Genomic DNA, 25,876 nt, shown 5'->3' with positions numbered 1-25,876 from the left:
CCAGGGCCTTGCCATGGACAAGTGCCCCCTTTCCCAGTCAGATCCTGTGGGGAAGGCTGAGTGGGACAAAGCTAGTGAAACACTCAGAAGAGAGCAAATACCAATGTCTTTAAGCATATTTGTTTCTTTAACAAAAAGAATGACTCCCTTCTGTGAGCCTACTCACGGTGTTGAATGCCAACGCACCGTTTACCTGTTACCCTGCTTCCCTGGACCAACCAGCCAAGGAAGGGTTAGTCTTGGAGGTGCCACTTCGCAGGCAGAGGCCCTAGGGGTGGCATCGCAGGAAGTTCGGGTTCCTGAGCTCCCCACAAAGCGACAGGCCCTAGTGTCCATGTGGGCAGCATACTGGCCCTGTCAGTCTCCCCGACAGTGCACCTGGCTGCCAGGTCTCAGATTCAATCTACTTCTCTGTTCCGCCTACTGGGCCCCTGCCAAGTCCTTCTGAATGGGCAGCAACTGCCGAACATTCTAAGAAATGCCTCCTGGGGTTTTCTTGGGAGCCCAGGTGAGGCAGGAAGTCCCCTGGGCCGAGGGGACAGTGGTAGCAGGGGGCACCTGAGCTCTGGGCGGGGGCCATCTCCTTGGGGGCGCAGGCTAGTGAACTGGAGGCAGGAATGTGAGGCCCAGTCCTGGGGCCTCACAGTGGCCGGCACCTACCCCTGAACCAAGGGCTCCACACCTGCTCTATTTACAGACCTTGAGCTCTGGAAAGCGGCGTTCCCAGGGCCACAGAGCTACGCTGGCCAGGGGCTGGGACTGACTCACTCCCCATGGCAGCATGTGGCCAACCAAGAGTTGTTATCTGATGGCCTGTTATTAGTTTCTGTTCAGATGAATCTGTATCAACTCTATGCAGCTGAGTCCTACTGGCTGGGCTCCAGGAGAAGGAGAAAATTATAATAACTGAAAAAAATTGGTATTTTGACAAGTAAGTACATATTTTCGAATCTAGCCAGTCCAGGCGCTGCTATCTCCAGGTGACTGATGCAAGATAATGTCCTTTCGTGGCTCTAAGAAGATTTCCCTTGATTGTCTCACTGGTTGCCTCCAGGTCCCTCTCTCTTCCTCTGCTCCTTTCTTCCCAGCCCCCACCACTCGTCCATGCTTCTAAACTCAAGGGTCACACTGTCACCTGAACACACCAATCACAATGGCATCATTATAGTTCCAAAGCTACCAAAAAAAAAAAAAAAGGTGTGCGTGTTGTAGGGGGTGGGTGGCTCGGTGAGGATGGTGGGGTCCAGGAATTTAGCCGCACCCAGGAGAGCAGTACAATCAGCTATTGTTGTGTCAGAAGTTTCCCGGTGATAAGAAGGGAGTTTAGAAATGCCGCTTTCTGAGTGGATTGCAAAAGAGAATAGAAAGTTCAAGGCTGAGAGATAGCTGAGAACAGGGAGCAGCCCCTTCAGGAGGCCCCCAGGCCTCAGACAGGCCTCAGGCTGACCAGCCCCTTGACAACAGGAAGGGGGGCCTAGTTCAATCACCCCTTTCCGTCTCCCGCCCCCCCACTCCTCTCCCGCCCCCCCCACCCCTCTCCCACCAGGACATCAGAAAACTTGCTTGAGTTTTGTCGAAATTATCTGAAGCAGCTTTGGACCATCGAGGGCCTGCCTGGTGCCAGGCACCTGTTGTATTTACCTCAATTATCTCATTTCTCAGGGCTTCTCAGGTGGCACTAGTGGTAAAGAACCCACCTGCCAATGCAGGAGACCTAAGAGTTGCGGGTTCGATCGCTGGGTTGGGAAGATCTCCTGGAGGAGGAAATGGCAACCCATTCCAGTATTCTTGACTGAAGAATCCCATGGACAGAGGAGACTGGCAGGCCACAGTCCATGGGGTCACACAGAGTCAGACAGGACTTGGCACATCTCATCCCTCACACCCATGCTGTGTGGAAGGTGGCAGCTCTCTCCTACTTGGACGGGCAGGCAGCCGAGGCACACAGGTTGGGATCTGAGCCCCACTACACTGCCTCTCGTTTATCCCATAAGCCTGTTCCTTCAGATTTGTGGGGAGGACCCACTCTTCCTTGAGTGTCCTAGGTCATTTCCAATCTGTGCATTCTCTCCCTTGGGACTTTGTCTAATGGTATCCGTGGGGCTCAGGCCAGGTTAGAGGGGGGCCATGCTACCTTCCTGCGCATTACTCTCTGGTGAGAGCCACCCCTCCTCCACTCTGGGAGCTGATTTTGGCCAGTCTTTCCCTGGGACACCTGTCCTTGAGTTGGCATCCTCCCATTGGCATTAGCAACCTCGAGGGCAGAAGGCGAGGGCCAGAGGAATTGCAGTGATCCAGCGCTGGTCACTAAGCAGCTGTGTGACCTCAGGCAGGTCGCTGAACCTCCCTGTGCCTCCGTTTCCTAACTGAAGAAATGCGGAAAATAATAGCCCTACCCTGTTTGGCCACTAGGAGGAATAACAGAAGGTGCCTGGCTGATCCTTGTTCCCTCTGGGTGGGGGCTGCCAAAGCATTCACTTCAGCCGAAGCCTGTCACCATGTAGATTAACTGTGGCCCAGAGATTCAGGGCCTTCCTTATTCTGAATCTTGCGCTCTTGCCATCACATCGTGCCAGGCTCTTGGCTCTCCTCTGGCATGCACAAACCTCCCTCTGGAAGTGAGAAGCAGCTGGGGTCCCCGGATGGCTGCCACAGCGTGGGAGGCCTCCACTGCGCATAGAGAGGTTGAAGAGGGGCAGAGAAAGCACTTCCAATCAAGCCTTGTGACATCATACCTCAGCTCTACAGTGTGAAATGTAATAAACAGAAGCTTCATTTAAAATGAAGTTGGGGGAATTCCCTGGCAGTCCAGGGGTTAGGACTCAGCCTTTCACTGTCAAGGGCACAGGTTCAATCTCTGGTCAGGGAACTAAGATCCTGCGAGCCACAAGGCACAGCCAAAAAATAATTTGAAAAAAAAATAAAATAAAATGGAATTGGGAGGCCAGAGGGGGAGCTCTCATAGTCTACCGTTCAGCATCAGTTGCATACCCAACAGGAAGAGAACACATCTCCATCAAAAAGGTTACTACTTTTCCATCCAGCAAGAAAAGGAAGAATTTCTCTTGGCCTGGCAACAACCCAGCCATTGAGAGATTGCCACAACTCAGCCAATGAAAAGCCACAACACTTCGAACTCCTAGTTTCCTCCAATGAGCTCTTTTGGTTATAACAGCCCCTCCCAATCCCCCTTCTCCTCTATAAAAGAAAGTGACCCTGCTTTGTTCTCCTGACTTGCCTGTGGTTTGCCATGGGTAACATGTCCCAAATTGCAATTCTTTGCTGTTCCCAAAGAAACCCATTTTGCTGCTAAAATTCCTGGCTATTTTATTGTTTTAAGTTGATACTAGCCTCCTAAATTTAGGACCCCAGCACCCCTCCCCCAGCATGGTAGCTCCTGACCAGCAACCCTGTCACCCCACCCTGTGTCACTGAGTCCGTCCCCCAGGTTGGAGGCCTTGACCCAGCTTCTCTGGCCCTCCCCCAGGGATATGAGATCTTCCCGAGGAGGTGCTCCTCTCTGACAATCTCCTCATCCTTCCGTGGAGCTCCAGGAACCCCCATTCCCCTGCCACCGCCTCCCCTAGCCTGGTAAGGCCAAACCACCACCGTCAAAATGCTGACAGCCCTGTCCCTCAGGTGAAATCAAAGCCTGTGAAAGATACAAATCCTGTGAGACTCTGGGAAGCCTGTGCTAGTTGCCCGGCCCTGGGTTGCAGCCAGCAGAGGCTGATCTGTGCTGTAGATGGTCTCTGCTTCCTGGGACCCTCACTCCCTCACCCAGAGCAGGGCCCACAGGGGCCCAGGCACCAGTGCTGCCTTGGAGTAGGAGACCCGAACATCCCAGCGGCCCGCCTCAACCAATGGGGCTGAACACAAGTCTGCAGAAACTCCCAACTGTGGTCAGGTCCAGGTGGCCTTCCCATCTTGGGGACAGCCATCCCCTTTGCCCCTCTGTGTTCACACTCCCCACCCCCACCCCATTCCCTCTGGGCTGGCCCCAGTCAGGCCAAGTGACTTTAGCATGTTCCACAACTCTCTGGGCCTCTGTCTACTCATCTGTGAAATGGTCCAGGACCTGTCTGTCTGCAGGATGCTGTGAGGGCTGGACAAGCAGTAGACAGAGAGCTGGGCCCACAAGGCAGTGCCCTGGACCTTGCCGTGGGGCAGGCATTGAGAGCTTTGAAACCTTGGTGGGGGAAGCCCAGAAATGGTGTCACAGGTAACAGGGGGCTTGCACAGGGCAGCAGAACTGAGGACACAGGAACACACCACTCAGTCTCTCCTGCAGCTGTGCTCTCCACGTGAGGTGAGGCAGACCCTAATGACATGGCCGCAGTCTGAGGGCCTCTAACGGGCCAGGCACGTGTGACATGATCTATATGACTTCATGCTTTTCATTTAGTTTGAAACAAGTGTGAGAGTTGGGTATTGTTACTGTCCACATTCTATAGGTGAGCAGAATGAGGCTCAGAGAAGCTGAGCAATTTGCCTAAAGTCACACAGCGAGAGATACTTGATTGGAACCAAAGTTCTCTCGGTGCACAGAGGATTCCAGACAGCAGCGAGAATGTTCTCAAACTCCACCCTGTGCACCCCTCAGCGACCTGCTGGGCCGGCCTCTACATCTGGGATCTAATCTTATCATTCCATCAGCACTTGTCACGGCCTCTTTTATGGTCTGTGTACTCTGACATGTGTCCATATTGGTAGTGACGTGCCTTCATTCTGGCAATATTTGCTGAGCGTCAGGGAGGGGCACTTGTTTATTAATTTATTATCTTCAAAGACCACGAGGCTGCTGTTGGCCAGGCTCCATGCTGAATGTGGGGGCCTCAGGGCCATGCCAGTGACCCACTGCTGAGGGCGAGGTCCCAGTAGGAAGTCCAAGGCCTGGAGGGTGGAGGTGAAGGAGCCAGCTCTGGGAAGTAGAACCAATGTCCTGGTTGCTGGCACTCAAGTTCAGAGAGTTCGTGCGATGTGCTCACATTCCTACAGCTGGATGCAAGAATGCGGATCCTATCCACTCTTTTACTCAAAGTCCAAATTAGGGGAGACTCATGTTGCCTAGAAATGGGTTGGGTCTGGGAGCCCCCCCCGCAAAAGATGGCCTTAGAGCCAAACCCAGTCTCTCTTTGCTCTCTTTTTCATGGGGACCAGGGCCTGAAGATCTGGGATGCTGTGGAGTCACAGAGGTTGAGAGAAGTGGCCCCTGCTGTTGGGGGCATGTGGGACAGTTGGGCTGGGCCCTGATGCCCAGGCTGGGAGGAGGTGAGAGCACTTCAATGCCCCCTTGCATCGCCTGGTCCAGCTTTGGCTTCCCAGGCATGCTCTGATTCAGAAGCCCTGCATCAGTGGCCCCAGAGAAGGGGGAGCGAGGGTGGGCAGGACAGATTTGGCAGGCCTGGCCTAGGGGCCGCCAAGGACTCACTAGGGTCTGGTTCTTGTCTAGTAAGGGTGAAGCATCATGTGGTCACACCAGCTTAGCACTTTGGAAAGTCAGCAAGTCTGTGGATTTAAGATCTAAGCTTGCAGATGTAGACAGGTTCTACTTCTGTGGTTTCCAGGATAGAAAAGCAGGGGTGGGGTGAGAAGAAAAGAGCCCCAGGGAGTCCTGGGTGCCGGATACTCCCTCCCAGTACCTCCCTAGGGAGAAGGGTGGGTACTTCCATGCAGCCTCAAAGGTCAGCGTGGATGGGAGGAGGACAGAGGGGCAGTGAGGGAGCACCAGGCTTTAATGAGGAGCAGCCCCCTTAAAGGGCACAGGGGGCATCCACTCTGAGGTGCCAAGGGACCTTCAAACAGATAGTGTTAGTCACTCAGTCGTGTCTGACTCTCTGTGATCCCATGGACTGTAGCCCACCACACTCCTCCTACCACGGAATTCTCCAGGCAAAAATACGAGAGTGGGTTGCCATTTCCTTCTCTAGGGGATCTTCAAGAGGTGGGGAGACTCAGGGCGTGGAGGGGAAGTGCGATTCTCCCACACTGCAGGGAGAATCAAACAGATAGGGCTTCCCCGATCTCTCTGCACAGCTGGGAGGGGTTCAGGCCCCTTGGTTTTAAGTCCCCATGTGATTTTCATGTCTGGTCAGGGTGAGGACCCTGCAGAATGACATGACCAGGGGACACAATCACCTTTCCTGTGTTCTGATCCTGAAACCCTAGTATTAACACTTCCTGGTACCTGGGATGCAGGATCCTTTAAAGGCAGGTGTGCATGCCTCTGTTCCCGGATGGCTGGAAGAGGTGACTTCGGGCAGCTGAGCCACTTTGTGGGAGGGATGCAGGCATCTTCCAGAGTGCAGAAGCTGCACCCTCCATCACAACCCTCCAGCACCCCGTCTCAGACTCATCACTTTCTCTGGGCCCTTGTGCCATCAGTGGAGCTTGTCACGCTCCCTGAGCATTCTCTATGTGATTTTCTTTCTTTCTTTCTCTTTCTTCCTGGCCCCACGCTATGGATGCAGCGGACTTGGCAGTGTCCTACGAGGGCAGGGGCCAGTGGCCCCCTGAAGCAGCCCTATGAGTGGGGAACAAGCAGGCAGGAGGAGGAAAGGGGTGCAGGGTGCTGTGAAGGGCCCACCCCACTGGTTCCGAATCTGCCCGTGGCTCTTCCCTGTGGGTTCAGGCAAGCAGCTCCCCTCCCTCAGCCTGTTTCTCCCTGAAAACCCATCCTCTACCTGGACCGGGGTTCTGGTATACAACGGATGCTCAACGCATGGTCCCTGTTCTTCTCCCCGGGAGGGGGCACTAAGAGCTCCGTTTTTTGGCTGTGCTGGGTCTTCGTTTTGGTGCACAGGCTCCTCTAGTTGTGGCTCATGAGTTAACAAGTTACAGGGCATGGGCTCACTTGCTCCATGGCATGTGGGATCTTAGTTCCTCAACCAGGGGTCAAACCCACATCCCCTGCATTGGAAGGCAGATAAAGAGTCCCATTTTGCAGCTGAGTTGTTAACCTGGGGAAACTAGGACAGAGCCTGAAGCTCACTCTTCTCCACTCCCCACTGCACCGCTTGAGCGAAGGCCTGGGCTGGATCCTGCAGTGGAGGAGAGCAGGGCCTCTGTTACTTCAGAATCAACTCCCTGTAGCCCCGCCCTTCTCCATTTCTGCCCCTGAAGAGAAGCTCCCACCTGGCCTCGCTTCCCCCTTTTTTAAGGGACAGCCTTCCCTGCCTCAAGGGACACTCAGACACTGGCAGCTTCTCCTTCCATCCCAGAGCTGCCCCATTCGGCCCTCACCTCCCCCTCTACCTTAGAACCAAGCCCAAGGATGCATCTGACTCAGGTCATTCTACTCTGTGGGCCCCTAGCTGGGCAGGCAGGACAATCTACGTTTCTCACCAGCCTGTAAGGGGGGTGGAGCTCCGGGAGCTGGCTCCGGGGTGCATCTCCTGGCAGCCTGGGTCTGGGTGACCTTGACTCCTCCCTGCTGGGCGCTGGGGCCCCAGGGGAAAGGGTGAGGCAGGGTGAGGCCGGTAAGCCCCTAGAGGGGGTGAAGACTTGCCTCCTCTGGCTGGGTATCACACACCAACATCCTGCCCCCAGACAGAGGGCCAGAAAAGGTGCTCGGGGTCATGCAGCAATGCCAGCTCACACGTCCTGTCCGTCATTCCCTGGGTGGGCGTGAGGGGAAAACCAGCGGCAAAAGGAGTAGCTCAGTTCAAAGGTGCCCACTTGAGTGCTCAGCTGTCCCCTCCCTTGGAGAAGGATGGTCCAAGCCCTTGGCCAGACACTGTCCAAGCCCAGGGAAAAGAGAATCAGAAAAGCCTGGGCACCAGTCCTGGCTCTGCCGTCTACTGGCTGGGTGACCTTGGGCCAATTACTTAACCTCTCTGTTTTCTCCTCTAGGCAATAGGGTAAACCCAGCACTGCCCCCATCTGGGTGCGGTGAGTATTGAGTGCTATAGTGGATGGAAAGGGCTGCAGGGTCTGTGTCCCAAACACCCACCTCCCTGGTATTCACTGGCCTCCCGCTTGGGCCTGCCTAGTCCGCAGAGAGGTCCCTTGGCTCCTGGCCAAAGAGTAGCTTCTTCTGACAGGTAGTGAGTTCTCCACCATGGGGGGTATTCCAGATGACAGGACACGGCTGGGAGGATGGAGCCCCTGTCTGGAGTGGTACTGGATGAACTAACTCCTTCTCTTCCTGGGCCTCCCTGCTGTGGCCTCCTCCCAGCCAGGCAGTCAGTGGTGACCCACCCCTCCCAGGGGCTTCTCCTGCAGACAGTCTTAGAGGGAAAGAGGGGCCTGGAAAGAGAGATCTGTTTACCCTAAATACAGAATAAAGAGCCAGCGATGCTGCTGTTCAGGTCCAAGAGCTGTGCAACCTGCCGGGACAGGCCATCCATCTGTCTGTCAGGGACAGGGCCAGGGGCCAGGGGAGGGTGGGGGCTGGGCTGCCGGATGGCAGAGCCCAGGAGGGATCTCAGCTCCCAAGTTGATGAAGGCCGAAGCGAGCCATTAACTCACACGGGGGGCCCTAATAAATCTTGATTTCCAGAGAAAATGGGTCCTGGGAGCTTGTGAATCCCATGACAAGGGACCCACCAGGCAGATGGATATTGCCAAGCAGACCGGGCTCTGGGGTCGTGGCACGGAGCCCCTCTGGCCCTGGGGTGAGGGCTTTGTCTGAGGTAAGAATAGGCAGCTCTCAGTGGTGGGTTAGGACCCTGTTGGGGAGGTCAGGTCTGTGTTACTGAGAGGTCTGGGTGCCCCCACCAGGGAAACCCAGGTACCCAGGGAGCCCTCTGAGGCCCGAGGTTGCCTTTTCTTGGCCTTTGGAAGAGGGTAGGGGATATGGGGTACTTGTTCAGGTTTTGTCGAGACCATCAGCTGGATGCAGAGACAGGGGGAGCTGAGGAGCTGAGGGTGAAAGCGCTGGAATGAGGGGGCGGCCAGGTGCCCTAGCCTCAAGATGGTGCTCAGGGCTGGTGCCTGGGAGTGACGGCCTGGGGCCACGTGGGTGGGGGCACTAGGAGGACACTGGAGCCAGGCGCCCGCCCTGCCAAAGGTCATGTCCTGCCCACGCTGCCCTGGGTGGGCGGCTGTGGGGCGGAGGGGTTTCATCTCCTCCTTAGGGCCCTCGGGAGGTCGCTATGCATCCTCTTCTGGCGCATGCGTTTCACCAGGAGTGATTCCTTAGTAAAGCTGCCAGCTTGCACGGTGCCCTTTTAATTAGATTTCCCCAAATTCCCTCTGTCACCGGGTTATTAATATTTATCTGGAGCACACCTGATATGATTAGATCAGTGGGCCCAGGAGGGCTGGAGGGGGCTGCCCCCCTTCTTGCTTCCCTCCTGCACTTCTCTCTCCCTCATTCTACCCCAGCCCCCTGCCCCAGTGCCCCCTCCATGCCCTGAGTCCCCTCCTTCTTGAAGCCCCAGCTATTGTCCAGTCCTGCATGCCCCTCTCCCTTGGTGCCTCTCCCATCCCCAGCATGGGCAGGAACCCATCCACACGGTGGCCCCTGAGGTGTGTAGGGTGGGACTCCCACTCGGAGAAAAGGTCCACTGGGTGTGAAATCAAAAGCCTTTTTGCAGAAAATGGGATGGATCTGAGCGATGCTGGCCCTCTTCCTGGGGAAATGGGAATTAGCACTGAGGATTATTTTTGAGGATTCAGGGGGCCCCACCGTGCCCACACTTGCCACCTTCTGACCAGACCCCAGTGGGGCCCCAGGCGCGGGGATCCTCGCTCCCCAGGCTTTTTGTGGGCAGGGCGGGGATGGGAGCATCTGCCAGCCTCCCTCCCTCCTGGAAGACCAGTTCCTAGTGAGAAGCCTTGGGTTTGCAGAGACGCCACTGTGTTGCTGAATCCCTCAGCCAGGTCTGTGTCTGAGATCCAGCAGGACAGCTGAGAACAGGAGTGGGGGGCCCATGCAGCCCACCTCCAGCCTCGTGAAACCTACCTGGTGCCCCTGGGCCCAGGGGGCAGGGTATGCCCAGCAGGCCTCCACCCAAATTTTGGAACCTGCTTTCTGGAAAGGAAAACCCGCTAGGGAGCTCAGTTCCAAGCACGCTTTGGCAGTCTCTTAGGTGTCCAACCTTAGCTGGGGCAGGAGCCACAGGAGTTGCACCCATCAACTGGTGGGACATTTTCTGGTGGGGTGTCCCATCTAATAGAAGCCACATTCTGTGGGCTCAGCACCTCACTCTACAAGCAGACCATGGTGTTCTGGGTCAGTTTCAGGCTTGTGATGGGAGTCGAGGTGTGTGCAAGGATCCAGAAGACCAGGCTGGTTTGGTGAACCATTTCAGACCCTGGGGGTCTCGCCTTATTTTGGGGACCTGGTAAGCCCTTTGGGGCTGGCCTGGTGACTGCACTCTGGTCCAGTGGGTTGAGGGGCAGTGGTCTTTTTGGTAAGACCCCTTACCTCCAGCATCCTTCAACCACTGCATGGGGGAGGGTGCAGATTCGAGGGCTGCGGAGGGGTTAGGAGAAGCTGCAGGCTGGAAGTCAGCGAGTAGGGGACCAAATCCCAGCCTTGCTGTGCTGTCCCACCTGCCAGCTCTTGAAGAAACACCTGTGAGGGCAGTGCCTCTTCCTACCTAAACTAGCCTGAGTCAAGTTCCTGGATCTCACCCTCCTGAACTACTCCCCCACTCCCCACCACCAACAGCCCTTGAAGTGTGCATTCCAAGAAACATGGGGAAGAGCTGAGCTCTTTATCTCACCCCACTTCGAAGCCAGCAGTTCACCTCCCCTGGAAATGCCCTCATCCCCACGTCCCTGAGCACTGGACACCTCCCACCCCCTCCTTGCCACTGTGCTTCAGGCTGCTGACTCTGAGCCCTGAAAGTTTACTGCTCTTTATCAGCACAGCTCAGGCAGTCATGTGGCCCCATGGAGGAGTAAGACCAAGAATGGGGGTGGGGAACTCCCATCTAAATTAATCATTTGACAGAACCTGGGGATTTATCGGAAAGCCCAAAGGATGGCTTGGGCTTTGGAGAAAGGCAGAATGTTCCTGGAAATAGAACGGACCCTGCCATTTGGGTAGATCGGTGGGATTCCCCCGGAGGACATCTGCCCAGAGGTCTGAGGGTCCCAGGGACGTTCTTTTTCTAAAATTTCTAAAGTTTTCCAACAGGGACACGAGGTGGGCATAACAGAGGGCAGGGCCTGGATACCTGACAGAGCTCTGGGAGGACTGTCATCACAGAGAGATGCCGCCCACCTCTCCCCCCCCTCCCCCCACCGTGTATATGCTTCGTTGGTACTTTGTCCCAGCTGGTTGCCTTAAGTACACTTGGATTTCCTTTACAGAAGGACACTAAGACCCCGCAGAAAGCAGGCTCCTGGCTGAGCTTATATGAAAAGCCAGAACACTCCACTCATTCACAGTCCCTGTACTTATGCGCCTTGGAGAGTGAGGAACCCTGCGAGCGAGGGGCTTCTCCCACGAAGGGTGAGTCCGCACCAAGAGTCCTGGAGGGCAGAGGGGATGGGACATCAAGAGGCTGGTGATTTGAGAGTCAGCTCCTGGTTTCCCTTGTGGCTCAGCAGCTAAAGAATCCGCCTGCAGTGCGGAAGACCTGGGTTTGATCCCTCGGTTGGGAAGATCCCCTGGAGAAGGGAAAAGCTACCCACTCCAGTATTCTGGTCTGGAGAATTCCACGGACTGTTTAGTCCACGGGGTCGCAAAGAGTCCGACATAACTGAGCAACTTTCACTTTCACTTTCCCGATGCCTAGCCCTTCAGCACTGCCTCCTGTGACCGCAGGTGGCTCTGCCCAGCTTTTCTCACCAGAAAAGTGGAGAGTAGCTGGCCGGCATTCTTGTCACTAAGTCATAAACTCTTGATAACATTTTCTATCCTTCAGTCTTTATTTCAGACAGGGTCCCATCCTCTACCCTTTGAGGTCTGTTTAGTCTTTTGTTGTGCCTCTCAGAATCTTCTACCCATCCCCCTGTAGCTGGCGTCCAGTCAGGCATTGGCCATAGTTCTCCAGTGAACTGATCTGAAGCTCTGACATCTTATTCCAGAAGGCTTCCTGGCCCTTGTCCATTGCTGTATTCTACTCTTAGGCTTTAAAATCCCCAGACTGTTGTGCTCACTCACCATAAACTTGTGGCCACTAGAACCCTCAGTGTCTTCTTCTATTGTGCTTACTCATGGCCAGGAATCAGTGACTTCAGTGAACTTTGTGTCTGGTCCCTGGTGAAGGTTCCCCACTTTGCCGAGCTGCACATGTCTCCTGTTGGTTGAGAGGAGTTTGAACCTGCTTCTTCCTCCTGAGGGGCTGCTATACCCAGCCTATGGCACTATCCCATTGTTGCACCATCTTAATTTCAGCATCCAAAGGTCCATTTAGAAAACCATTAAGCCATTCTAATAACTCAAAATATAAAGTGCTTTCTTTTGTTCAGTGTCAAATTGCTGATGAAAGAGCTTGTGGCATTTGACCTATCACGGCAGATATATTATCATATTCGGAGAATAATGGCTTATTTTCAAACCACTTTGTCTAAATCACATGGACATGCCCCAGGAGCCCAGAGATCTGGTTGCTCTCATGAGATGCAGAGAGAGGAGAGCCTCACCTGTGAGGGAGGGGATAGACTGAGGATGAGGGATGACTTTAGGGGTGTCTTATGGCCAGCATCTGAATGTGGTCCATGAGGCCACTGGCAGGTGTCCTCCAGTCTGCAGATGGTGTGACAGTGGCTGGGTGGGACCCTCCCCGATGGCTGTGAGGAGGTGGGGGGTGGTAATGGAGACACATTCACTTCAATGGTGAGATCACTTGTGCTCCCTGATAATTTGCAGAGATGACTGGGACCCTGATCTCACTGTAATTTTTCTTCCAAGGGTCTCCCAGGCTTGTCAAGCCCTGGTGCTCCAAGTTTTTGCTGAGTGGTGGGAAGGAGCCTGCAGCCAGCCTCCTGTGGGTTCTGTTCTAAAAGCCAGTGCTCCTTCACATGGAACTCTGCTCAATGTCATGTGCCAGCCTGGATGGGAGGGGAGTTTAGGAGAGAATGGACACATATATATGTAGAGCTGAGTCCCTTCACTGTTCACCTGAAACCATCACAACATTGTTAATTGGCTATACCCCTATTCAAAATGTTTTGGTGTTAAAAGCCAGTGCTTTAACTGAACCGGCGAGGAGGAGGGCTGGCTGAGACCTCCTGGCTGTGTGTGCATTTGTGTATGTGTGTGTACGGTGGTGGTGGCTTCCCAGCACAGGGACAGAATGGGGATAGAGATGCAGTGTGCCTGAGCATTAGGGCCCCAACTAAAGGAAAGAGCCAGACCTCACGGACTCTCTGGGTTTGGACAGAGGGTGTCTTAATGGCAATGTTAGGCCAAGAGCAGACAGCCCCTTGCATGTTTTGTGTGGGATTGCTCCCAACCTTGCCATGACACGTCCTCAGGTGGGTGCTGGGGGCAAGGGGAGACATCAATAATAACTGAGACTGAACTGGGTTGATAGGGCTCATAATGGGATTCAACTTGACTGAAAGAAAATCATGTCAGTGATGTTTCTGAGTCTCTGAAGCCAAAGGCCACTCCGACCTGGGGAGTTCAGGGTTTACCCTGGGGGCCCCAAAGGTGTGGACATTGAGTGGCTTCTCCCAGGGCTGGCAAGGCGGTTATGCTCCTGGAGGGTTTGAAGTGTACATACCGCTGCCCCAGAAACCTGTGACCCAGAGTGCTCGACCTCAGGTCCCTGGAGCAGGTCCTGGGACAATGGTACCAGTCTCCCTGGTGGGGTTCATGGAACACTTGCTGAACAGATGCATGGAGGGATGATGGGATTGGAGGGTGCACAGGATGGTGTCTCTGAAGTGAATGGACCTCAGGAGAGTTTCTGCCGCTAGCAGCGATGCAAAGACTGCCAGTCATGCAGATTGCCCATCCGTGCTGCAACAGACAAGTTGCTCCCAGGCACATGCACAATCCTCAGGACCACAGGACAACAGAGGCTGGGCCATTCCAGAGGTTGCCCTGAAGAGTCTGGCTCTTGGGTGGCACATCTCTGTGGCCATGACTACTTGGCTGTTATTTCAGGGAGAATTAGAACAGAACAAACACCTGATGGAGCTCCTGGTTGGAGCAGACCCAGGGTATCAGTGGCCAGACAGATTTGAAAGGCCACAGCCCAAGGCGGGGGTGGGGGTGGGGACCATAATGGGCCTCTTGCATGGCTGCTCTGTGGGTTTGGGACCATCCTTTTCTGAGGACAAACCGACCTACAGCCATGCCCTGGAGGGTGGTGATGGTTGGACTGTTAGTGCCCCTGAACTCCAAGCGCCCTCTCTGTCTGCACTCGGCCATCAGCTGACTTCAGCTCCCAGGTTAGAATGGGGCATGTGGGAGAAGTGGCACCTCCCTTCCCCCAAAGGACAGGTAAAGGTTTCTCTAAGTGGAGCCACCAGCCATGCACAGCAGCTGAAGCATCACCTGGGCCTGCTGCCCCTCCTGGCTGTGTGGTCAGCCAGCCTCAGGCAGGGGTATGCCTGCAGAGAAGGGGTGATGAAGCTCTCTGTGGTCTCAGCCAAGACCAGGTAGGTGGAGAGTGAGACAGACCCTGAATACACGAGACCCTTGGTGCCAACGCTCAGATGGTGGCACATAAGCCCTCCTCCCCTCTCAGGCAAAGGACAGAAAGGCACATAGAAAACCAAAAAAAAAAAACCCTTTGCAAGCCCTTAGGCACTACGTTGGGGCCCAGAGCCTGCAACCCACCAGCATGCTCCAGAACCAGACGGGCTCCCGCCCCCTTGCTCACCTCCTTGTAATCCTTGGGGCATGTTCCCTGCAGTAGGGCTCCAGGGCATGGAGGTGAGAGAAGCACCATGCCTGAATCCCACCCTTAACAAGGTCAAATTCATCTTCTTTGCCTCCGCAAAAAGTTTGTAAGACTCTGGCTTTTCCTGAAACTGGAGGCCTAGCAGCTAAATCTCAATAAAATGCTGTGTGTTTCCAGGTGTTGAGGCCGGTCTCAGGGCTCCCAGTTACCGGGGTTCATGGGCACTTGCCCACTAACTCTCCATCAGGGAGGCAAGCAGCTCCTCCCCTCTAGCAGGCTAAGTGCCTGTCCCCTTCAGATGCTTGATGGACCCCTGGGGCGCCGGCCAGGTTCCCCAGAGCAGGGCCTGCCACTGGCCAGCCCTCTGGCCCTCCTTACTCTTCCATGGGGGCCCTCTTCACCCAGCACCGGAACCTGCCACATTTGGACCTGACAAACCTTGTCAGACCTCTTAGAGGTGCCGCAGAGCATATGTTTGTTGTCAGTATGATTTTATTTACTTTGCAGTGGGATCCATGAGAGCCGGAAGCATTGTTGGGGCTGGGGCCCCAGCAGTCAGAGTGGCCAGTCCCAAGCCTGGGGCAGCAGGCGATCGTATTTAAAAAACAAAATAAAATACAGAGAAAGAATTGCTTGCCACGGACATCAGTGATCTCTTGGTAATGGTGGAAATTTCTTTAAACTTTCCCTAAGACAACAGAAACCCTGCCCTCTGATTAACACAAGGTGCTGGAGAGACCAAGTGACTTGATCTCTCAACCGGAAACGTACTTTCCTACCTAGAAATTGAGTGCAATGTGTTTAATGGCCAGATGCCTGCAGCCTGTCTGCACATCCGCCCTGCCCCCCAGAGGCCCAGGGACATCCCTCTCCAGTCTCTACGCCTGACACAGGGGGCCACAGCCCCCTTCCTGCTCCCAGGCTCGAGTGGGTTTCACAGCCCCAGGGGAGGACCCTGAGGCCTGGACCACGTCCTGATGCAGAGCCAGGCACGCTGCACACAGACACGTCTCTCAGGGTCACCAAGGTCATGGCTCACGGTGAGTCTTCCCTGTGGCAAGAGTGAGGTGGCCTGGGGTGAATTTCACAGAAGAGGCACAGAGGAGTACCCCCAGCTGGGGACGCGCAGTCAGGCGGATGTGTGGAAGGGTGGGGGTTTGCTGACTCCTGGAGCAGGGTGAGCTCTCGGATTGGGAGCACACCGCCTCTCGGCCAAGGCTGCAAGGCCAGGTCTCTTCCCTGAGTGGCAGGTGAGGTCCCTGGGACTGGGAAACCATCTTCATGACACCATCACCTGGAGAGTCCCCGCACTAGTCCTGTGAGGTGGACTAAGCCAGAGGCAGTGTTCCCATTCTATAGATGAGGGACCCGAGGCTCAGGGTGGGAGGTCACGCACCTGGAAAGGGTTAGAGGCAGGACGGGAAACAGGTTCCTGACCCCTAGGTAAGTGTCTTCCTTCTACACAGCACTGCTCACCCTCTGTAGGGGAGCCCTGTCCTTAGGCTTCACAACTGTGGGGGCAGGTCCCTCTTCTGAGCCAGGGATAGCCAGGGACAGAATGCTTTCACTTGGAGGGAAGGCCTTGCAGCCCGGCTTAGAAATCCAAGGCTAATCAGATCCTGGGCCATCTGGTTCCCCAGGATCTCCAGGAGAAGCGCCCAGGCTCAGGCCAGACCCACAGGCTCCCTCCCCTTGCTGTGGGTTCATGGCACAGCTCCCAGGCCGGCCACACCCCTGCACGTGTGTGTGGGATTTCCCGGGGACACTCCGCCTCCTTCCTCTGAAGCAGGGCAGCCTCTAGGGGCCTCTGCTGGGCAGACAAACTGGAAGAGGCTTCCTTCCCTCAGCAGGGTGAACCCAGGTCCTCCTGCCACCACCCGCTCTCCCTCCATGGGGGAGGAGAGGCTAAACAGGAGATGGAGGCTTCCGCAGGGCCAGGGCACAGCCTTGAGCAGATTCCCACCCCACTTTGCTGCTGCTGCTTCCCAGCTATTTCTACCAAACAAGACTCAGACGAGAGAGCTCAGAGGGACCTCACAAAACACCGGGGCCACAGAGGCCCCCCGCACTACAGATTTTGCCCTGTTTCCCAATCAAAGGTCAGAGCTGGGGGACCTCAGCCAGCCACTTCCGCCCTCATTTCAGGACCAGCATCTTCATCCTGTCTAGCTGTCTGCCCCCAGCAGGCTTTGACAGAAAACTCAAAGGTCCTGGATTCAAAAACCTCCGTCGTGCCTGACACCGTCCTGTCCAATCAAGACAACACAGCGCTGCTTGCTAATAGCGTCCAGCCCACGTCTGCCAGTGGAACTGCCCTTCTGGACTGCAGACCCTCCTCCTCTGCAGAGGTGGACTGGGCTGGAGGCGGGTCCTCCCCAGCCTGCCCATCCCTCCCTAATTGGCTCAAGAACACCGATTCCCTTGATTTGTGAGTTCCAAGTCTTCCCTGCTGGGACTTAAGTCAGAACCTTCTGGAATAGCACACTGTCCCCTTCTGCACTTAATCAGACCCCAATCCCACTGTTTCCCCAGCTTGTGCATCTCCCACCTTCCCTGGGCCCAGCTTCATCCTGCCATTGTCTCCCCTTCCTTGGGAGGGTGAACCCCACACTGGGCTGGTGAGTCTGTGCCCCTCTGCCCTTTCCTCACCAGCACGTGTGCATCAAAGGTGCCCTCTCTTCCCAGAGGCCCCGACAACATCAGGTAACGTCAGCACAGACATTAGCAGTGGTGAAACTTGTAAGTATGCGTGCACACGCACACCAGCCAATAACATTAAGTGTCATTTTTAAAAAATGGGTTAAATAAGCAGCATCAGGGAAGATGGCCGTGCCGGGCTGATTATCCCGTATTTGCACGTTCTGGTGGTGGGAAGGCTAGAAGTCTAATGACTGAATTATCACCCTAATGCCTTTTGCTGGCTGGGAATAATCCTGGGGCAACAGCTGCCGCAGGGTTTTTGGCTGGTTTCCTCTAATTGCATCCAGATTAAGGGAGCTGTATAAGGGCGGGCTTTCTCCATCCCTCCGGAGCAGTGGGACCTCACAGAGCCCATACACCCAAGTCTTCGGCTTTTTGAGGTCCTGGCTGCTCCACGAAGCCCAGACCACACTGGGGCCCAGCCCAGCACACAGAGTGCGAGGTGGGAGCAGTGAAGGCAGGGGTGGCACTTGGTACAAGGTCTTGGGGAGTTGTGAGGGTTAGGGGCTGTGGGAGCCAGGAGGTTCAGAATGAGTGCTTTCCACCCAGGACCCTCAAAGTGAGGGAACCCAGGACCCCTCTCCCTCCACCCCACACAGCAGCCCAAAGGCACAAGGTATCAGAAAACGTGCAGATGCACTCTGGCTACAGAGGAAGGGAGGGGCGCACTCTTTCCCCGCTTAGGCATCTCCAGTCCCTTCAGTAGAAAGTCATGCCCCTGGTAAAAGGTGAGTTCCAAAACAGTGTTATCTAGACCAGGATTTTGGGGCGGTAATGGTAGACTCCCAATTCCAGCTGCCTTCCAGCCGTCTGGTTCCTCACCCCTCCCTGAGTCCCCAGCCCCTAGGCATGTGACTTCTCTTACTGCAGAGGAAGGTCCATTTCCCCACCCTTAGATGCTGAGTCTGGCCAGGTGACTGGCTTTGGCCAATGGGATGGTGAGCAGGGGTAGCATCTGTCAAGGCTTGGGAAGGTGCCTACACACTTCTGATTCTGCACCTTTGCCTTGGCCGGGACTGGCTTGTGGGAAGGATGCAAGAGGCATGGAGCAGAGCCACATCTGACCTCTACACACCTCTACATGTGTGAGCACCCTGTTGGAACTTAATAGTCCAACCCAGACCAGAACCGCCCAGCCAGAGCTGCTGCCCCACAGACTCATGGGCTAGCTAAGTGCATGCTATTTGAGGCCACCATGTTTGGGGGCTATTTGTTATGCAGCATTACTGTGGCAATGGATAACTGATACACCTGTTCATGGAGATGTGGTCTCTAGAGGAGGGTCAACATAGTGCCTGGTAACTCAAGCCACTTCCACAACGGATCAGGAGCCATCCTCTGGATGGAAAGGCAATCTTCTTTTCCCAGAAGCTGAGCAGATGAGAAGTCTATCCAGCCTGGACCCTGCTGCTGGACTATAATGGTTGGTACCCCAAGATCTGGGCACTGATGGGGCTCCAGGCTAGTCTCCCCAAAAGGCTCCTGGACTGAGGTGTCAGCAACCTGGAAGTCCCAGTGTCAGTCTTCTGCCCACTAGAGGACATGGACTCATAGAGAAGCTGAGAAGGGAAGAGGCTGATAACTTCCTCTTTCCTGTTGATAAACAACTTTTTAAAGTGGCGCCATCCAGCAGCGTCCACTCTAAGTGAGTAAAGCTGGGGGCAGGAAGAAGCCTTGGTTGGGCTGTGTCTCTGTGATGACTCTCAGCACTTCAAGGATTTTTCTCCCCAGAAGGATGTTCAGGAGGATTCAAGGAACGATTCCAGGCTCCTTGTTCCTGTCAGTTCCCGTGCGAATAGCTCCAGTCTTCTATGCTGGCTGGGAGCCTTCCCGTGTCCTTGTCTGTCCTCCTCTAAACCCCAGAAGGAGTAACTGGGGAGGCTCTGGGAGCAGGGAGAGCATGCTGGGAAGACCTGGTTCCCACACAGAAAGCAGGGTTGCCCTGAGTGACGGCTATCGTACTGTGGTTGCTCACGCATCTGACCACCGGAGATGCTGACTTACAGAAGACTGGCGGTCACGGCAGAACGCAGACCCTGCAGGGAAGTGGGAGTGTTTCTGGCACTTTCAGCTGCCTTTGTCTTGTTGGTCAGTTCACATTGTGCCCTTTCCCTCAAACATTGCAGATTCCTTTCAGAGAATTTTGCATGCACACACACACATACATACCTCGACCCATCGAACCCCAAGCTGGTCGCAGTATTTGGTGAAAATGGCCTTCAACACTGCTAAATGTAGACGATTCTTCAACTAAGGGAGAAGAATCCAACACTTCAACAGCCCGCGCTCAGGCTCACCGGCAGCAGATTCCTTCACATACCAAGAGGGTCGGATGTTGAAACGGACAGTGTGAAAGCCCCCAGCCTCCTGCTTTTACACCTCTCTACCCTGAAATCAGTGGGGCCTTCTCTTTTTTTTTTTTTGGCAGATGTCTTCACATCAGCTTTGCAGCTATGGCTGGAGAAGCTGTGGAGTCTGTTTGATTTATTCAAAGAATGAAACCTGATGAGGGGGTGTGCCCAGCTTGCAAAGATGTCTCTGGGCCTGGATGAGACCCCCTTGTTCTGGGCTCCCCAGTGCTGTCTCTCTCCTCTGTCTCTGTCTCTGCCTTTCCCAGTGCCTGGCAATAATACCCTTTGGTGGCTGATGAAGCTGGAGGAACTCCTGGGTTGTGTTGAGATCCATCAGAGGTGGGCAACACGAGAACCCAGCAAAGCCTGCATCTCCAGGTAGGGTGGTCGTGCACCCTGGTCCCGCTGTTTGGGGAGCCGACTTTTCTCTGGGCAGCTGGTGGGTTTTATTTCTGGCACGTCCGGACTCCAATTTTGTCCTTAATACGAAAAGTTTCCCTTCATGTTGCTCAAGGGCATTTTCCTTCCGTTTCTACCATCCTGTCCCCTCCACGCCCATCCCCACCCCCTCCCCCATGCTTGGGACCCGGCAGAGGTCCCCTCACCCCTCGTCCAGCGCAGGGAGCCCAACCTATCTGCGGAAACTGAAGCCTTCTCGGGGCACCTTTGGGCCCTTCCTGCCTTCTCTGGGGGGCTTGGGGGAAGGCATCTCCATGGTGCCCCCGTACGGGCAGCTTTCCGACCCTGGGTGCTGGCCCGTGCACTCCACGGCAGGCATGTAACCGCTGTCCCACATGCCAGTCCCACACAGTTTGCACAAGTCATGCAGGCTACAGGGGATCCGCGGCAAGAGGCGGAACTGGTACAGCAAACTCCTCGCCTGCAAAGAGAGAGGACAGTGGTGATGAGGGACAGCAGGCAGCTAGTGATCCAAGAGCAGCAACAGTCAGCACCCGAGGCTGCTCCTTGTGACAGGCCAGGGTGAGGGCTCTGCCTGCCTCATCCCTTTCAACACCCTGATCCAGCTGAAGGCAGGGGCTATAAAATTTCACAAGCCATGCTCCCATGCAGCTCAACCCAAAGACGGCTCCCCCAACAGCCTTCATATGGAAGGTGAACAGGGCTGCCAAAAGTGGAACAGGGCCCACCCTGTCCCTCCCTGGCTCAGCCTGGCCCCATGGCTCCACCTCTCTGCCCTGCAGGACTTCTTCAAGCCCTCTTCCTGCCCACTCCACCCCAGACCCTAGGCCCTCCTCGCTGCCCCTGGAAAACACCAGAAAGCGTTAAGAAGTGGTGTCTCCAGCAGGAGCCTGGGAAGTAGGGAGGTGGCAAAGGCCCCATTTATCCCACTAACCTTGGATGAAAGGTTGGCCACGTCCCCTTCCTAAGCCTTCTGCTTAGTTTTCCCAGCTCTGGGCTATGAGTGAGGTGCCTCACGGTGGAGGACCTGTCTGTCAAAATGGGTAATCTGTTCCTTCCATGAGGAGAAAGGCCTCTTTTGTCAGCCTGATGGGCATCCTGAGCAGCTGCCAGACATTCTGACTTTGGTGGGGAGCTCCCAGGATGGAGGGTGGGGGTGGGGCTCTGCATGTGGGCAGGAATTTATAAATGTGGGGGGTGGAGCTTATAGGGGCCCCTGTAGGGGTGGAGCTCTGGAAGCAGAGGTGGAGCTCTGTGTAGGGAGGGCAGGGCTGCATGTTGGGGGGCCACACTCACCTTCCTGAGAACAAGCTCCCCATTCATGTGCATGGCCAGGTTCCCAAAGTGCAGAAGCATCTGGTCGGTGGCCAGCTGCTGCTCAATGACATCATCCCCGTAGATGGCCACAATGGCCACGCAGATGAAAAGGTGGAAGTAATCTGTCTGGGGGGTAGAGAGTGGGTTCAGATAAGGCCCCTGACCCAGCCCCGGGTCCTGACTGCCAGTAGAGGCCACAAGCAGTGCTATGGGGTCAAGGGCTCCCAGGTGAGGCCGTCTGGGTTTGTGTAGCCCTCAGCAAGCCCAGCAGCCTCCTCAGTTTCCCCACCTGCAAATGGACCAGTGTCAGCACCTACATCCAAAGACTGCTGTGATGCATGAAAGGGCGATGCTGGGGTTGGTCACTGACAGGCAGCTGGTCCCCTTTGGGGAGCCCTCTAGGAGCCTCTCCAGCACATGGGCAAAGAACATGCTCCTCTGAAGCCTGGCTACTACCCATTCTGGGGTCTTGAGAGACGGTGAGTCAGAACCCTGCTCCAGTGGGTGGTGGCACATGCTATCAAGGAAGATGAACTTTCCGGCAGCCACCCACTGGTCACTGTGCTGAGATGACTCTTAGGTTTGTTGGTAAGAAAACTGGGGAGGAGAGCCTCAGAGCCAAGCACAGCAGCTCCGCATAGTTCCCTACAATGAGCCCACCCTCTTTAACCAGATTTCAGGCCCCATTGAGGACTCCGCTGCCTTCCCTGCAGGCTGCCTCACATTTTGCTACCCAGCAAAGCCAGGCCTGCAGCAGGATGCTGGCGCTTGGTCCTCACGGGGTACATCCTGTGTCCTCTCCGGCCCGGATGCTCTGAGGGCACACTGCCTTTGAGTCACACTAGCTCCCGGGGGCAGAGGAAGGACAAGGACCACCAGGAAGCCTGTGTTTAGTCTCCTGACGTCGGCCACCCAGCCAGACAGAACCCTGTTCCTTCCCAAACAGGGCCAGGCAGAGCCTTGGATGCACGGGCAGAGGTTACGGGCAGCAAACACCCCACATCCCACCCACTCTGGAGAGGCCATTCCCAGACTGCCCAGCCCCTTCCTCTGAATTAATCCAGAATAGTCTTGCTGCAGCTCAGAACGATCCTTCTGCAGCTATTTGAATTGCGGCTGGGGCTGGTGGGGTAGGGTGGGGACAGGACATCGGAGGAGTTTCAGGAAGGTTCATGTCCAGCTCCTTTGGGAGAGGATTATGGGGAAGAAAAGGTGGGGCACATTCTAAAAGCGGCTGGAGGGCAGTACCGGACTAACCCCAGTTCACTGGACCAGGCCGAGGGCCCATCCCCCGAGGGCAAACTGGAAGTATAATAAATGAATAAAACAGAGCCCTTCACACTCTGGGGACACTTTAAAGTTAAACCAGCTGGTAGTGACCGCCCCCCACCTCCCGCCAGAGCTCACTCTAATGAATTAGCCTACCCCCGCTACCACCATCCTACTATCCCCGCCTCAACCTCCTGCCACTAATTTGATCAAGGGGTGGGGCCAAATGAGGCTAAATTTAGCCTGAGAAATGGCCCCATCTGTTGGGTGATGCTCTGGGTTCACATGTAACATTAGCTTAAATGTGATGTCCCGAAGGTGGCAAATTTGCTGCTAGAAAAGATGCAATGAGGCTTTGTGCAAAGCAGACACAATTTTTTTTTTCTTTTAAATGTGATCCAGTGTTTTAGACCATCCTTGCCAGTGCTTCCTAGATTCCACCCTGCAGTACACACAGAGCAGGCTAATCCACACAGGAAATGCAGCCCAGACCTGGGCCAGGAGGGAGCAGGAGGAGGTGGGCGAGGATGGATGAATACGAAACAGCCCGTGGTACCAGCAGCGGGCTTCTTCAGACTCACTTCTATCAGACATAATCCTTCTTCAATACTAGTAAGGAGGGCAGATGCTGATGCACATTTCTGAGCGCTGGTGGGCGTGCGCATCTATCAGCAAGGTTTGTCTAATCCAAGCTGCGCCAGCTGCCATAGGAAGGATGGAGGCCACTCTTGCAGAAATGGTCCTGGCCACCTCTCGGATGCGTCAATACTATTTTTTTTTTTTTTAAGGCTAATGGATTCAGAGAGACTTGCCTATCCTTTAACATGGCCTGCTTGTTGCTAATTTGGGCGTTAAAGCCTTGTGACAGGGCCAGCGAGAGGCTCTCAGGGGAATTTGTTGAGGAGATGCTGATAATGAAGGACGGCAAGGGGAAATCACGTCCCTGCGAGGTGACAGTGGGCGGGGCCCGGGCTCTCAGAGGGGCTGGCAGGGAAGCAGGATCTCAGGACCCTTTCCCTGAGCCATCCCTAGGGGGACAGGCAGGTGGGCGCTGGGTCCACCATGTGGGTACCAGCGTCCTGCTTGGCCCCGCAACGTCTTTCACGCTGATTGGTTGTGACAGGAGCGTGCTCAGCCCCAGAACATGGTAATGAGTGCAGTCAGTGGGCAATTTGCATCGATTTCAGTTACTTGGGAGGCGAGTTGCAGGTCGGAGGCTGGCCACGTGGGACTAGAAGGCAGTCGCCGTGTGAGGGGCTGAATGTGGCCTGTGGGGGGCCAGGGATGGTGGAGCAAGGGGACCCCAGAGGAGGTGCCCGGTTACGCGGGCACCCTGCCCTCCTCGTACGCCAGGTGCGCCCGCCTGGCTCACCTGGTAATGGGCCCAGCAGGCCTCCCAGATGCGCAGTGCCTCGGCCTCGGGAAACTCCCGCTTGAAGCACAGCAGGAGCCAGCGGTGGCAGAAGAGCATTTGCAAGCCGTCCTCGCCCAGCGAGACCAGGTGCTGGTAGAAGCGTGCGTGGGTCAGCCGCAGCAGCTCCCGCAGGTACAGCTGGGGGCGAGGCCAGAGGAATGAGCCCCCCAGGCCCAAGCAGGCCTGCCTGCCTGGCCCCAGAAGCCCCCTCCCACCGAGGCCCTTCCTCGTCGGGCTCCCCTACCCTCAGAGCAGGTGTGCCACACGTGAGGTCTCTATCTGCTTCATGGGTCTCCACCCACTTATTCTGTTCTGTCACTGGAAGTCTGACTCACATCTGCCTTGGTCAGTTTAGCCCAGATTTTGGATTGTTCCAGAGGCTGTGGCAAGGGACAGCAAGAGCAACCTGCGGGTGGCAGGTCTGAGGCTAGGAAGACCCCTGGCTCTCAGGCACCACATGGGCTGTTTCTGACACCCCCTCCTTTCTGAGATGTCGAGCAAAGCTTCCTTTTGACAACGCCCCCTCCCCCGCACCCACTCAACAACCTTCCACTCCGATCACCTAGATTCATCATCTCCCATAGCTGATTCAGAGCAGAGAGGGGGCATTTCTGAACCCCGAGAGGCTTGATTCCTGTGCTTCAGGTCACCACCCAGTGACGTGGGACCAGATTAAGGCTATTTCTGGCAGTGTCCGGCTTGGGCTGCTGACTTCACCAGCACCATTGTAAAATCGATCTCCAGCAGCTAACGAGTCACGGGGCCATGTGCTGTGGAGCCGTCAGCGGCGAATCACGTCAGAGCCCGTAATTGCCTCCCCAGGTACCGTGGAAACCTGACATCACAGGGCCGACACAGAGAGCGCGGAGTGGGCAGGCTCGGCTGAGATCGCAGCCGGGGGATCCTACCGGGGGGTGGGTCTTGGTGACTCACAGGCCCCTTCCCACACAAACAGCCCATTGTTCCTACTTGAGACAGCCACTGGGGTGGCATGGAAACTGATTCTGAGGATCCTTCCAGACTGGCCAGTTTCTTCGCCTAGTGGCCCAGAGCAGGGTCAACAAGTCCAGGCAGGCAGCTGACCCCCTTCCTCCCTCCCTCATGGATGCCCCCCGCCCCTGCTCTGGTGCCCCCTCCCTTCCCCTTATGTCCCCACCTCCCTGCTCCTGGCTCCCTCTCCTCCAGTCCCCCTGCTGTGTCCTGCTCTCCTATCCACAGTCTTCATCAGCTTCCTAATGGCTGGTCGACAGGAGTGCTCCTTGGTCTGGCATTTGAGGCCCTCCATTCAGCTCGACCCTCACTGCATGTGAGCCACCAACCTGACTGGGCCACCCAGTGTCACTGCCCAAAAATCCCTGCTCAGCCAAGTCTTGGCAGGCCTGGCAATGTTCATGGCCAGATCCCGTGTGCCGTGGAGTCAGCCTGGCCCAAGGAGACGTTGGGACTCCTCTTGGTTCCCTCTCTATCACCAGAGCTCTTTCTGTATCACTCCCTAGCACACTCAGCATCCTGCCCATGCACTATCAGCTTCCAGGCTGAGAATCTCTCAGACTGGGGACCCGAGACCACGTCCTAGCGTCAGCAGCACCTGACAGGTGATTGGAGTGCACAAAGGGGGGGCACTGCCGGCCCCACCTTACCCAGTTTTG

The 25,876-nt window shown here is 55.6% G+C and overlaps 1 protein-coding gene and 1 long non-coding RNA gene across 9 annotated transcripts in view; one reads left to right on the top strand and one right to left on the bottom strand.

Annotated features, from left to right (window-relative positions):
* The window catches only part of LOC121820701 (uncharacterized), a 33,506-nt gene that overhangs the window by 4,335 nt on the left and 3,295 nt on the right, over positions 1-25,876 (top strand). For 6 of the 8 annotated variants that reach the window (XR_009595624.1, XR_006061393.2, XR_009595623.1 and 3 more), the window contains exon 2: positions 11,266-25,049. This is a non-coding gene — a long non-coding RNA (uncharacterized LOC121820701). The remainder of the gene's footprint in view (positions 1-11,265; positions 25,050-25,876) is intronic. The other 2 variants (XR_006061392.2, XR_009595626.1) reach the window with 2 other exon arrangements.
* TBC1D16 (TBC1 domain family member 16) overlaps positions 21,547-25,876 on the bottom strand; it is an 81,543-nt gene continuing 77,213 nt past the window's right edge. Inside the window, exons 10-11 of the mRNA XM_027974241.2 lie at positions 24,186-24,365; positions 21,547-21,666 (exon numbers count right to left, since the gene is read on the bottom strand). Coding sequence (XP_027830042.1) covers positions 21,547-21,666; positions 24,186-24,365 — 300 coding nt within the window. The remainder of the gene's footprint in view (positions 21,667-24,185; positions 24,366-25,876) is intronic.

This window comes from Ovis aries, chromosome 11 (assembly GCF_016772045.2).
Source record: "Ovis aries strain OAR_USU_Benz2616 breed Rambouillet chromosome 11, ARS-UI_Ramb_v3.0, whole genome shotgun sequence".
Taxonomy (NCBI): Eukaryota; Metazoa; Chordata; class Mammalia; order Artiodactyla; family Bovidae; genus Ovis; species Ovis aries.
This window is presented reverse-complemented; position numbering and strand designations above follow the sequence as displayed.